This window comes from Canis lupus, chromosome 10 (genome assembly GCF_048164855.1).
Source record: "Canis lupus baileyi chromosome 10, mCanLup2.hap1, whole genome shotgun sequence".
In the NCBI taxonomy this organism is placed as follows: Eukaryota; Metazoa; Chordata; class Mammalia; order Carnivora; family Canidae; genus Canis; species Canis lupus.
In genome coordinates this window covers 63165282-63180479 of record NC_132847.1, presented here as the reverse complement: position 1 = coordinate 63180479, position 15198 = coordinate 63165282, and the positions used below count along the sequence as shown (strand labels likewise).

Sequence of the window (15198 nt, the reverse complement as noted above, 5' to 3'; positions counted from 1 at the left end):
GCATTTTTCTTCAATAATAATAAACTCAGATTTCTAGGTAGTAAACACTGACAAATAATTCATTTCATCACATTTCCAAATGCTTTAAGCTATTAAGCAGTGCCACAAAATGGTGGAAAACCAAAATAATAAAATAAGACACATAATGGAACATTAAGAAAATATGTTTAGGGCAGCCCAGGTGGCACAGCAGTTTAGCGCCACCTTCAGTCCAGGGCTTGATCCTGGAGACTTGGGATCGAGTCCCATGTCGGGCTCCCTGCATGGAGCCTGCTTCTCCCTCTGCCTGTGTTTCTGCCTCTCCCTCTCTCTGTGTGTATCTCTCATGAGTAAATAAATAAAATCTTTATTTTTTTAAAAGATTTATTTATTTATGATAGATAAATATTTATTTATTTATTTACTCATGAGAGACAGAGAGAGAGAGAGAGAGAGAGGCAGAGACACAGGAGGAGGGAGAAGCAGGCTCCATGCCAGGAGCCTGACGTGGGACTTGATCCCGAAAGGCAGGCGCCAAACCGCTGAGCCACCCAGGGATCCCCCTAAATAAAATCTTTAAAAAATAATTTAAAAAAGAAAATACGTTTAAACCACAATGTGACTTATTTTATCAGAACTTTTCCAATTTACATCAGCTGGGAACAAGTTTTAACAAAGCTGGAAAGGACAAAGGAGAAAGAAAATAGTAGCCTTTGAGAGGAAGGGGAGAGGACATAGTGGAAAGCGAAACTTAGGAGAAACAAACTTGATCACAGGTTTTCTGAGTACCAATCCCTACTTAAATGTAACTGGGCTCAAATTGTTTTTGAGTACTTGTGTCCATGTTTTATGGTTTTCCTGTCTTCTTCTTCCTCATTCTCAGGCTCTCAGCTATTAATTCTTGCGGCTATGAATATGGCTATCATTAACAGCTATCCCACTCCACTAGAAGAGGACTTTATTAACAGGGAAACTGAAGAAAAAAACTAAAAATTTAGTAGCACCATGGAGATAGCAGGAACTAGATGCTGAGAAACTATCATGAGAAAAGAACATGTATTCCTGCCCATCAACTCTATGATACTGATTTTGATGACTCAGATTATTTTTTGCTTTCTGTATGTTTTTTGGCTATGTTCCAGATGTTTGAGGTTATCCCATAAATGTCTTCTGAATAGGAGATCTATCTATTCTTCTAAAGTACTTTAAAGTATGATACATTTCGGGATGGCTGGGTAGCTCAGCAGTTTGGAGCCTGCCTTCAGCCCAGGGTGTGGTCCTAGAGTCCGGGGATCGAGTCCCACATTGGGCTCCCTGCATGGAGCCTGCTTCTCCCTCTGCCTATGTCTCTGCCTCTCTCTCTTCCTGTGTCTCTCATGAATAGATGGATAAAAATCTTTTTTAAAAATAAAAATTAAAACATAAAGTATGATACATTTATCTCATAATTTCTTTACATAGCTAGTCCTACCAAGTGCAAAGATGAACCTACTTACAGTCTACCTCTAAATTCAAGAATTAATTAGTTCATGAATTTATAGCGAAAGAACTTTTGATTCATTTCACTTAAAAGAATCCATTTTTAAAATTCATTTTCAAAACGCAGCACATAAGCCACCAAATGTTATCTTCTCAAGGAAGATTTTTCTACCTTCAAGTTCAAAGAAAAATCATGAAATTAAAATATTAGATGAACACAAAAGGATAATAAAGCCACCTTTCTAACACTAATACAGTTCACTACCTAGTCCACAAAGACCAAGGAAATAATATCAAATGTGAATACCTTATCTTGATATGATTACTACACAGTACATATTTTACATTAGTACACACTTGAGCTCATTATACAGCTCAAGTTGCCACTTTCCTCACACCATTTTTAATATATTCTACAGCTGTATTCTACATCAAACAGAAATCTGATTTGATAAATTGGTAATCATTTAAAAATGACCCAATTTAAAATAAAAATAAAAATCTAGAATTCAGAATCTCTTAAATAACAGGATCTAGGTTACAACACTAGTAGTCTTATTCTACTGTTTATATTTCATACCAAACATACCCTTAAAATAAGAACCTACATTTTCATATTTTAATTAAACATACAATTACACTAAACAGTGGGGCACTTAATAATAAATATAATAGCAAATTTCACTGTTACAGTGCTTATATGCATCAAGTGATGTTTTTCCAATCAGCTCATAGAAGGAAGGAATACAAAACTAGATTTTTAAGAATGTTAATAGCAATATTAATCTTCCCTTAATCATGAAATATTTATAACAAAGGTATGACTCAGATAAAATACAAAAGTACCCTTAAAATAAGTGACCAATAAGAATGTAACTGAAAAGGAAAATAACTTGATTCATCTTAATAGAGCATTTAAGAGAAATTAGATAATTTGTCCATGGCCCCAAAGATACATACATCTAGGTATCCACATTGGAATAATGAATAGATAACATTTTACTTAAGAAATTCCAAGCCAGGGATGCCTGGGTGGTTCAGTGGCTGAGCATCTGCCTTCGGCTCAGGACGTGATCCCAGAGTCCCGGGATCGAGTCCCACATCGGGCTCCCTGCATGATGCCTGCTTCTCCCTCTGCCTGTGTGTCTCTGCCTCTCTCTCTCTCTCTGTGTTTCTCATGAATAAATAAATAAAATATGTTTTTAAAAATTCCAAGCCTTTTTTAGTATTAGAAATGACTTAATAAATTCAAAATTGAAAGGGAAAACATCATTTTTTTTAAACAAAATTCTCCTATTTAAATGGTTAGTCTAGTTTTTTGGGCTGGATTTTTACCTTTGAAAATTCTTCAGGTTCCTTTATATCTAATGACCGTGTTGCAAATTCTAGTAGTTCTTCTGAGTTCTCCAAGGCATTATTACATTGACTGAGCTGACTCTAAAAAACAATAATAAATCTTTAAAATAAAATTTCCTATTTCCTTGAGAATCTTAAATATATATTGTTATAACGAACTTACAATTTTAATAGCAAAAATTGAACAAAAATATTTTAGAGAACTATTAAAGCAATATAATCACTAGTCATATATGTAACAAATTTTAACTATCTTAATATATTGTACTAAACATCCTTCCATAATTTGTTCAAAATAGCTAAATTGCATACAGATATACTCATCATTTAAAAATACAAAACAAAATAAAGCAATTATTTACTTAATTTACTTACAATTCTTCTCGATCAGGGCAGTCAGGGAACTAGCAAATATTTTTTAAACTATCAATAATTTAAATTAAAAAATCAAAATATGGGTGGTGCCTGAATGGCTCAGTAGGTTGAGTGTCTGCCTTCAGCTTAGGTTGTGATCCCGGGGTCCTGGGATCGAGCCCTGTATCAGACTTCCTGCTCAACAGAGAGTCTGCTTCTCCCTCTCCCCCTGACCTTTCTCCCCATTTGTATGCTCGCTGTCTCAAAATCTTTCAAAACATTAAAATAAAATAAAAAATAATAAAATATCAAAATAATCCATCTGCAGACAACATCCTGTATAAATGAAGACTAAGTTTCTTTGATATTTAACAATTTAAAGTTTATGAATCAAGTGACAGATGCATGCAGTTGAGCACCACTTTAGTACTCCATATACCACATCAACCCAAGTAATACCTACTACCATAAATGCTAATTTATAATTTCCAAAATTGGGTAACATAGGAATCACAAATCCAAGTGACAGGATTCAAAAAGAATAAAGAGAAATAAAAGACAGTAACTGTTACAGTGATATGCTCTGTTATAGTGATATATTAAATTCATGTACTAGTCTTTCTTATTCAGTTCTCTGTCACTCTATCATCTGTTGTCTAAAACTAAGCCCAGTCATGCAAAAATACTGTGATACTTTTAAGCAAAGAAACAGATCTATTTCTAAGTTTTTTAATGTACCCAAGATTCTACTTAGAATATTAGTATCTATTTATTACTATCTATTTCACATTCAAATCTACTTAGGTATCCCTTAAGTTCAGCACTAAAGATAAAACTATGGCTCATTTTATTGGTGTGTCATGCGTTATATTTTTACTTCGAAAAGTAGAATAGTTTTGCCAAATTTGAGGTTAAAATAGGTTTTCACGTGTTATTCTAAGAACCTAATCATAATTTCCCAAAAATACTATACTTCCTATAAGTAAAGCTCTCATGACTTCTGAAGAATAATTAATAAACCACCATTTGAAATATCCCATTTGGATGAGAGCTTTATGAAAAATTTAAGCAAAATCACTCAGAAAAAAATGGTAGCTATTAATGGTCTACACAGGATCACTAGGGCAGACTAAGTTAATGTAGTATTAAAAGTAAAAGGTAACTAAAAGAATAAGGAGGGATGCGTGGGTGGCTCAGTAGTTGAGTGTCTGCCTTCGGCTGTCCCAGGATCAAGTCCCATATCCGGCTTCTTGCATGGAGCCTGCTTCTCCTGTCTCTGCCTCTCTCTCTGCCTGTCTCTCATGAATAAGTAAATAAAATCTTTTAAAAAAATAAGGAATATATCTCAAGAAATTATTAAAGTGAAAGAATCCAATCTGAGGTCAAAGTTTAAGATAAAATATTTTATTCTAAGAAAATGTTATGAGGGCATCTGGATGGCTCAGTTAAGCATCAGCCTTCGGCTTAGGTCATGATCCAAGGGTCCTGGGATCCCTGCTCAGGGAGGAGTCGGCTGCTCCCTCTGTCTGCCCCCCTGCTTGTACATGCTCTCTTTCTCTCTCTCTCTCTCTCTAATAAATAAAATCTTAAAAAAAAAGAAACCTCTATGAATTTGCTTACAAAAGGGAAAGCTTAACAAAGGGGTACAAAGGAATACAATTAAAACAAGTTTGTGAACCCAAATGAAGAACAGAGATGTTCTACTGTCTCCAATTAAAGAATAAAATGGCATCGGTAGCCAAGTTGTGATTTTTTTTTAATATTTGGTTTTTAAACTATCCCAATAAAGCTTTACCATTACGATTATGCTGATATTAAATTACCATTATGCTGATATTACCATAGCTTTTCCTTTGAATCATAACATAAGAATGAAGTTAACTAAATTTGTATTTCAACAACTCAGTCTTATTTTATAGCCTGCTATTCCCTAATACCTCTTCATCCAACCTAGATCACTACTCCTATGAAAAAACATTGCCAAAATTTTTGTAGCACTGAGAAGAGGCAAATATTAAGAGTTACAAAGGATAACTGGGTGATAATTTTTAAAAAATGGAATCACTGGAAAAAATGAAGATCTCAAGTTATGCTACAGGAAGAAAAAATGGTTCTAACATCCTTGCAGTCACCACACCCAAACAGCATCATCTCACACTCATTAAGATGGCTACTACCAAAAAAATTTTTAAATGGATGAATGGGTGATGGTGGTCAAAAGGTACAAACTTCCGATTATAAAATAAGTCCTGGAAATGTAACATACAGCATAGTGAAAAGAATACTATATTGTATATTTTTTAAAGTAAGCTCTAGGACGGATGTGGGGCTTGAACTCATGACCCTGAGATCAAGAGTCTCACGCTCTACTGACTGAGCCAGACAGATGCCCCTACTGTATTGTACATTTAAACATTGCTAAGAGAGTAGACCTTAACTTATCAAACTTCACACCCAAAAAAAAAACAAAAAAATCCAGTCAAGAAATTGGCAGAGGACATGAACAGACATTTCTCCAAAGACAACAAACAAATGGCTAACAGACACATGAAAAAATGCTTAACTAACTACACTTGGCATGAGGGAAATGCAAATCAAAACCACAATGAGATACCACCTCACACCTGTCAGAATGGCTAAAATTAATGACTCAGGAAACAACAGATGTTGATGAGGATGCAGAGAAAGGGAAACCCTCTTACATTGTTGGTGGGAAAGCAAACTGGTGCAGCCACTCTGGAAAACTGTATGGAGCTTCCTCCAAAAGTTAAAAATAGAGCTACTCTTTGTCCCAGCAATTGAACTACTAGCTATTTATCCAAAGGATACAAACACAGTGATTCAAAGGGGCACCTGCACCCCAATGTTTATAGCAGCAATGTCCATAACAGTCAAACTATGGAAAGAGCCCTGATGTCCATCAGCAGATGAATAAAGAAGATGTAGTATATATACACAATGGAATATTATTACTCAGCCATCAAAAACAATGAAATCTTGCCATTTGTAATGATATGGATGGAACTATATGGTATTATGCTAAGTGAAATAAGTCAGAGAAAAATAAATACCATATGATTTCACTCACGTGTTGAATTTAAGAAACAAAACAAATGAACATAGGGGAAGGGAAGGAAAAATAAAATAAGATGAAATCAGAGGAGGAGGCAAAACCATAAGAGACACTGAACTTTAAGAAACAAACTGAGAATTGCTGGAGGGGGTGGGGGGAACAGATAATCGGGTGATGGGCATTAAGGAGGGCACTTGATGGAAAGAGCATTGGGAGTTATATGCAACTGATAAATCACTAAATTCTACCTCTGAAACTGATGAAAAAAATATGACATATGATTTAAAGCAGTAATTTGTGAATAGCCTCAGAGGAAAAAAAGAGTAGATCTTAAGGGTTCTCATTAGAAGAAAAAAAATGTGTAACTATGTGTGGTGTTGCATGTCAATATATATTTGCATACACACACACACACACACACACATTTTCTTTATTCATATAAAGAAATATATAGGGCAGCCCGGGTGGCTCAATGGTTTAGTGCCTACCTTCGGCCCAGGGCATGATCCTGGAGACCTGGGATCGAGTCCCACATCAGGCTCCCTGCATGGAGCCTGCTTCTCCTTCTGCCTGTGTCTTTGCCTGCCTCTCTCTCTGTCTCTCTCATGAATAAATAAAATCTTTTAAAAAATTGTTAGTTTAAAAAAAATCTATACAAACGTACATATATACACACACATTTTTATTCATATAAAGATATATAAATGTACATACATACACATACACACATATATAGTGAAATATAATTCAGTCATAAAAAGGAAATTCTAGCACATATTGCAAGATGGACAAACTTTAAAGACATTACACTGAGTGAAATAAGCCAGTTACAGAAGGGGCAGATACTGAATTATTCCACTTATGTGAGGTTATCTAGAGTAATCAAAATCATGAAAACACACTAGTGGTTGCCAGTGGTGGGGTAAAAAGCAAATAGGTAGTTGTTGTTCGATGGGTATAGAGTTTCAGTTTTAAAGATAAAAAGTTCTAGAGATCTGTTACACAACAATGTCAATAGAGTTAACACTACTGAACTATACATTTTAAAAAGGTTACAATGGTAAATCTTAGGTTTTTATCACTATTAAGAAAAAACAAGATATCTATGAGGAAACCAAAAGTTAATCATTTTTCTACAAGATAAAAGTAGTTATTCACAGAAATTCACTCATTTTTTTCTGTCAGTAAATCAAATATTAAACAGACAAAAGTTATCTATATTTAAATATGCTGCATGATCTCACCTGTAATTCTTGTGATTTACGAGCTTGTTCCTGCTTGATACTGTTAATCATACTTTCCTTCACCTCATCCAAAATAGAATATAAACTATCAAATTCTTCATCTAACTCCGAAAGTATGTTAGAAGAATTTTCCTGTTTAATAAACAAAACAATGATTTTTACTTGAAGAGCTGTCAAATATCTGAAAATTAAAAGATATGCTTACAAAAGACAGAACAGATTCACATTTATAAACTATCTCAAGCTAAAATCATATAAGCAAAAAAATTCTAATATTTGTTTTGTTTTTTCACCACACACGAATGGATTTTATTCCAGGACTTGAAGGAAATTTCAACTATTTGGAAACTTGCCCAAAAAATTATGAATTACAAAAATAAAGGACATGACCCATAAAATTAAATCAACAAATTTTTTTAAACCTTGATAGAACTTAGGAAGTCTAAGTATAATAATAATAATTGCTATAGTGGGTACTATGTGCCAAGTACTGTTTAAATACCCAACACTTATGAACTAATTTTATCCTAACAAGCACAGCTTTACTTTACAGATGGAAGAACTGACACACAATGAAGCTAAGTCATACAACTAGAAAAGTGGTTGGACCCAGAATTTGAATAAGGGTACTAGGCACAAAGTCAGTATTCTTAACTACTGTACTATCTTGCTTTTTCTAAAAGCAGGAATAGAGAGGCATCTGGTTGGCTCAGTCAATAGAGCATTCAGCTCTCATTCCTGAGGTCAAGCCCCACATATGCATGGAACCTACTTAAAAAATAATAAATCAATAATAAAAACAGGAATAGAAGGAAACTTCCTAAACACAATACAGTATTTATCAAAAATCAACAATGAAGTAACAGTGATGAGATGTCCAAGAATACATGGAAGATATCAATGAGGACCCTCTATGTGATATCCTACAATGAGATACCACTTCCATCTTTAGAAGCCTCTCTGGTCTGATTGGAGGGGGGGAAGGGTATCATATCAATTTAAGGATGGTCCAACTGGAGCCCAGTGTTTTAAAAATTTATTAAACTGCTATATGAAAATTATCTATATGCTAAGGAGTATCATAACTAGCCTACCATAAGTTGATCTGAAAATACACACAGACACGTTAAGCTCAGAATAACTGACAAGGTAATTTAACAATAGTTGAACACTGTAGGGCCAACTAACTGGAAGCACTGAGGTCAAATGAGTACAAGTTTAAGAGGGAAGAAGAAGCATTTCAAGAAGGTCTTTCAGAGATGAGTGGGATCTGGAAAAATCTAAGGAACATTAGCAAAAAAGGATAAAATTCTTCTTAGGGAACACAGTCCCTACCTAAATGATGACAGTCTAGATTAGAGTAGAAGTGTAAAAACTATACAGGGGAGGGCCTTGGCCAAGATAAAGGAAAGAATTAATCCATCTTGCAATATGACTTACCTAAGTGATAGAACAGAGGGGGTGGAGTAGAATAAAAAATGTAATTAAAAATTCTAATATTTGACATATGCTTTAAAAACAGGTAAATCCTAGAAGCTGGCTGCTAATGCTGACAGCACTATCTCAGTTATGCTGAGTTAAGCATCTTTTATGGAGTAGCCCATACTCTCCTCTTTATCTTACAACACCATTTCCATAGGACAATGTGAAAAATTGTTTTAAACTGCCAACTTTGTCCAGAATTTCAGGTTCCAAGGCAGATCCTAAGCCAGTGGTTCTCAACCTTTGTCATGCATCACAATCAATGAGCATTTTAATAAAATATTCCAGAAATTTTGTTTCCATAACTGAAGAACAGTTTGTGCACACAGGGATGGGGCTAATTTTGCGTGAATGGTACGATTGTTCAGGTTGTCTAAAACAGTGCATTTACATAAGATATACAGAACTTAACAAGACCAAACAATTCCTTACTGGACCTAAGAGATTTATCAAACATTGATTTTTAGTGCTCAAAGAACCTCACAAGTCATCTACTGACTAAAATTTGTAGTCAAACTCCTAAATTTTAGGAATTAAAATACAGAAGTGACTTGCCCAAAGCCACACAACTAATTAATGATGGCAGAATCAATAAAACATTTCAAGCCTGTTGACGTCCCAGAGCTCCTCACTGCCACGTTAAGCAAGATGCTGCTATTTCAACAATAACTTAAAATATCTGTGAAATCTCTAGATAAGCAATAACCACACTTGCAGTAATTATGAGAAGAAATCATCTTAGGCATTTCTCAACTTAGATAAATCATTCAATTAAGAGAATTGGCACTGGTTAAGAAAACTAATATGTACAATCTATTGTAGTAACATAAACCAAACTTTTGCTTATAATTTTTATAAAAATTAGATATTACCTCACTTGGAGTCTTACCAAAAATGGTATTAATCATTTTACTAATTGATTTGCAGTAATAAGAACAAGCTGTGGCAAAAGAAATGTGCAGTCTGGTAGGAAAAAGAACTAAGTCAAATCTCACATTAACCACTCAGTAACAGTGTGACCTTGGACAAGCCACTTAAATTCGTGGACCTCAGTTTACTTATCTGTAAAAAGAGAATGGACTACTTCTTGATAACCAATTGGCACATACTTATAGTCTCTTACACTCTACCTCTTATGCCTCCATCTTCAGTGACAAGGTTGTAGTTCAATTCTCCCTCTAGTTTTCTTTCTAGGTTCTAAGGTAGACTACTAATAATTATTCATCAGAAAAATAGTTTGGGCTATCTCTGGCTTATGATCTCTTTTTCCAGATGTCAAATGTGATAATTCTCTTATATACAGATCAAGAGTCTTAGAACTAGCTTTGCTTATTTAAAGAAAGTGGATTTGTGGATTCACCAAATTTTCCAGTAAAAAAGTTTGAGAATGACAGTTAAAGTGATGAAGATCTTAATCAACTAACCTCAATTACAATAAATTCTGAAGTAAAGGAAATAACAAGGACCATAAAGTTTAACAAGCCAAGACCCAAGCAAAAACCTAGGTTCAAACAAACAAAAATCACAGGAAAGGATTTACTGTCTACTGGTATCCTATAGATCCTCTGTTTATTTCACCAAAAAATAACCAATAAATTCATTAAGGCACATTCATCCACATTTGATTACATACTACATGGATTATCTGCCCAAACCTGGAACCATTTCCTTAAACATTTCTCTTCCTCATTAGGCACGTTATTTTTAAAAGTTTAACTTTCTTCCAGTTCTGCAAGCAGACCTCTTACCAGCCACATTTTCCTTCCAGTATTTACTGTAAAAGAAATGGTTAGCTTCCCACTACTCTGAAAACGTGTAATTTGCTCTTAATTGGAATTATAAAACAATTATCTATAATGGAAAGGTTCAAAAGCGAGCACTGTAATATTCCCTACCAACTACTACTCCAGAGTTTTCTTCTTCCCCTACTATTTGATCTTTCCATAGAGAATACAAAAATAGTAAGGAAAACATTTTTCTTTATCTGCATTTAAAAACCATGCTCTCACCTTAATTTATAATCTAGAGTTGATGTAGTATATTTATGCTTCTGATTTGACCCAACATCATTCCTTGCAACACATTACACATTTTTTTCATATTACACATTTTTTACACATTTTTAAAAAGATTCATACCTGTACTCCTTTTAGTGTTTGATTTAGTGTATCAATAAAGTTCTGAATTTCATCATTTTTATTTGCCAGAGTTGAAATGATCCTTTGTAGAGCTTCCTAGGATTAAAACAAATGAAACAAACAAAAACTTAACATCATGATATTTTAATAAAAGTATTAAGCATAACAATTCTCTCAACAATCCATATAAGAGGAGAAATGTAAAATTTCTCATTATCAAATTTCCAAAGGCCTATAATTACAAAAGATAGGATATGCATGTACTGTTTTAAAACTTCTTATTCCTAGTGTACAACTTAATCACCACCATACCTTTCATATTGAAGATAATCAATATAATTTAATGCCAATACTATTATTTTAGGTAATAGGGCCAGAGGTAAGGAATAAAACCAAATCCTTAAATGCTGCAAAAACAAATGGAACTTCCTAATACAATATTAAGATATGAAGAATTTTTTAAAGAGCAGTAAAAGTTGACATTTTATTTATAAAAATAAACAAATACCAAAGTAGATAAATTTGTAGCTAAAATTACAATATTCATCACAGTACTTACAGATGCTATAAAACCATAATTAAAGAGTTAAGTAATTTTAATAGCAAGTATCTCAGATTTTTAAGATTTATTTATTTATTCATGAGAGAGACAGAAAGAGAGGCAGAGACATAGGCAGAGGGAGAAGCAGGCTCCCCGAGGGGAGCCTAATGCAGGACCTGATCCCAAGACCCCAGGACCCCAAAGGCAGATGCTCAACCAATGAGCTACCCAGGTGCCCTACCTCAAAAGACTTTTTGATAATGCTTTCTATTTAAATAAAATACTTAGTTATTTAATCTTCTCATACTCTCCAGTTCAGTGCTATACAATTAAGTTCTCTGCTATGATACACATAGCCTATACATGTGCTGTCCAATATGCTAGTCAATAGCTATATGAAGCTAATGAGCTCTTGAAATGTAGACAGAACTGAGGAACTGAGTTTACTGATTTTACCTTTAATTATTTTCACGTTCTCTAGCCATATGTGACAAGTGCTGTCATACTGGACAGCATAGGTCTAGCTGTTCAGTAACTCTTCATGGGTAGTAAGAGCAAAATCCAAACAAGGTACTTGTATTCTCAGTAAGAATCAAATGCAAGTATTTTTACTTTATAATTTTCCCAGAAGTACAAGTCTTGCTTCTGTAAGTACCAGAAATATAAATATTTTAATAATATCATATAAGACTTTGTGATAAAGGTTCTCCTCAGTATATAACCAGATATCAGTAAAGGGCTATATCTAAAGAGCTCAGGAAATAAACTGATAAAGAGATAGTATTTCATATAAATGCTCATAAGGCATTATAGTAGGAAAAAATTAAAAATAATCATAATAGTTCTCAATTTTCACAAGAATCTCTGAAGATAAGGAGGTATTATCCTCATCCTTGAGGCTGCTCAGGGTTCTGTGTTATATATATTCACTTACTTATACTATTTTTCCCATTCTCACAGTTGGTAGTATTTTAGTATAATAATACAATGAAATTATGCTATGAGAGAAGATCAATACCAAGAGTTAGCTGTTTATCCTGTGGTGTTCTTTCCAGAAATAGGTGCACCAAGATTTTAATACAAAAACAACCAGCAGAGGGGCAGTATGAAGCCAGGATTTGGGGCAGGGGTGAGTACAGTTGTAAGGGCAAGAATGGTAGTAAAGAGATAATAGAAAAAGAGGGCAGAGGACTTAAGAGGCTTCCAATTATCCATCCAAGGTATATTTCCTACCTTGGATGGATAATTGGAAGCCTCGTAAGTAAATATTTATATTTATATATATATATATATATTTTTTTAAACACAATGGAAGGGGCGCCTAGGTGGCTTAGGGAGTTAAGCATCTGCCTCCAGCTCAGGTTGTGATCTCAGGGTCCTGGGATTGAGCCCCACATTGGGCTCCCTGCTCAGCAGGGAGTCTGCTTCTCCCTCTCCTTCTATTCCCTCCCCACACAGTAGTGCTCTTTTCTCTCTCACTCTCTCTCTCAAATAAATAAAATATTTTTTAAAAAAAAACAGTGGAAGAGTAGTAATGGTTCTGCATAATCATTGGACTGTGTAGAGTAAGCTTCAATGAAGACTGGACTCTTTCTGGGGCCTTTGGGTAGTTCAGTCAGTTGAGGGTCCAGTCATGATCTTGGGATTGTGAGATGAAGCCTGGGTCAGGCTCAGCGGGTAGTCTGCTTGGGATTCTCTCTCTCCCTCTGCTCCTCCTTCTTGCTCTTGTGTGCGCTCTCTCTCTCTCTCAAATAAATAAATATTTAAAAAATAAAAAAGAGACTGGGCTCTTTTTGGTAAATGGACTATAGCTGCCTCCTCCTTTATCTCTCCTAATGGCAGGGCTACATTCAAACTGTACAGATGATAAAATGGTAGTAACTGCTAGTAGGGTAAAAATTATGCTCAGTCTGTTTACAAAGTCCATGCTGTTTACCACTTTAGAATACTGTTTCTAAGTCTAGCCAATTTGCCCATCATATGAAATATTCATATAATAAACTATATATTCTTTTTAAATTTTGGTTTGCTAAGCCTCTTCATGACATACAAAACTTAGAATTTACATAGTAAAGAATCACTGGTGGAGGTTAAGCTCTGTCCAGTGCTAAGCATACTCATGAACTTCAAGGTAAAGATGAGTCTTCCTAGGAGAGATTTTATCCCATGAAAAGGAGGAGTCAGACTCAATGAATTCAACTCAAAAACAAAATTTCAATCACCTATATATATGAGTCCAATAAAAACAAAGAAATTTCACCAAAGAACCTGTGAGGCACTGATACATAAAAAAGGCAGATCTAATTCAGAACAACAATAACAAAAGCCCACAAAGCCCAAAAAACTTCCCTAGTACAAAACAGTTTTTCATATTTTTGTCTGAGTTTTGTCTGAGACAAAAACAAAGCTGCACCTGAAGACACCTGACATGTAAGTTATATGAACTTAAAGAATCATCAGGATAATGCTGTCCTTTGTGTATTGTACTACTCCATACCTCCAAGACATAATACTGTGAGATTACAGTAATCTTATGGTAAAGACCATAAAAAATCTAATGGTAAATACTATTCCTTTTTAATTAATTCAAAACTCTGCCATTACCAGAAAATGAAAAGTCATCTTTCTCAATTTGTGTTGGTCCATGAAGAGTTAATAGCAATTTCTGGAAAGAAACCCTCTGATCTATGTGTTAAAGCTTTGGGGGTAATGGTATTCTAAATGAATTACCTAAGGTTTTAAAAATATCACACTCCCCCAGAAAGTAGTTGGGAACCAAAGGTCTCTAAAGTGTGATATAGTATTTCAGGGAAACATCATCTCATTCTTTGAAGAGAAAATGCTTTGTGGCTCACATTTTGCACTTCAGTGGGAGTTCCAGTACAGAATTAGGGTCTACCACGGAACACCTAAACAAAGGGCCCACATCCTGAGAAAGACAGCTTACCTTACTGCCAAAGTAAAAAGACTGAAGTCTGAAATTCTCTGGGGGTGGGGGAGGGTATTACTCCAATCTCTAGGTAGGGAGAGCTTCGGAGCCTTTGCTATAATGTACACCACTGAGATGCTATATGAATGGACAAGCCAGCTGTAGAGGGCTTTGGAGCCTCAGCATTTAAGGTGACCTGTATTTTAACAGCTACCAAATGCATTAGAAAACATGGCTGCAGTGGGGCACCTGGGTAGCTCAGTCAGTTAAGTGCCTGCTTTCTGCCTTCAGTTCAGGTCATGATCTCAAGGTCCTGGGATCAAGCTCCACATAGGGACTCCCTGCTCACTGGAGAATCTGCTTCTCCCTCTCCCTCTGACCTTCCCTACACTCGTTCTTTCTCTCACTCTCTCAAATAAATAAAATCTTAAAAAGAAGAAGAAAAAAAACCGAAGAAACAATCATCCAGGTGAATAAGAGTACCCAAAGCAACCAATGTGACCTTGGTAGCTAATACAGATAAAGAGCTGCCTCTATCCTAAGCTTTTTTCTTTTCTTTTTTTTTTAAGATTTTATTTATTTATTTATTTATAAGAAACACAGAGAGAGAGGCAGAGACACAG

At 34.8% G+C, this 15198-nt stretch overlaps 1 protein-coding gene and 1 long non-coding RNA gene across 10 annotated transcripts in view; one reads left to right on the top strand and one right to left on the bottom strand.

Moving 5' to 3' along the window:
• The window catches only part of LOC140641809 (uncharacterized), a 70868-nt gene that overhangs the window by 34939 nt on the left and 20731 nt on the right, over positions 1–15198 (top strand). The gene's annotated exons all lie outside the window — the stretch shown is intronic.
• Positions 1–15198, bottom strand: part of FSD1L (fibronectin type III and SPRY domain containing 1 like) — a 72563-nt gene that overhangs the window by 41192 nt on the left and 16173 nt on the right. For all 9 annotated transcript variants that reach the window (XR_012038399.1, XM_072842227.1, XM_072842221.1 and 6 more), the window contains exons 2-4: positions 11106–11201; positions 7486–7617; positions 2794–2895 (exon numbers count right to left, since the gene is read on the bottom strand). Coding sequence is in view for 8 of the 9 variants with exons in the window: in XM_072842227.1 (XP_072698328.1) it covers positions 2794–2895; positions 7486–7617; positions 11106–11201 (330 nt within the window). In the remaining variant the exon portion in view is untranslated. The remainder of the gene's footprint in view (positions 1–2793; positions 2896–7485; positions 7618–11105; positions 11202–15198) is intronic.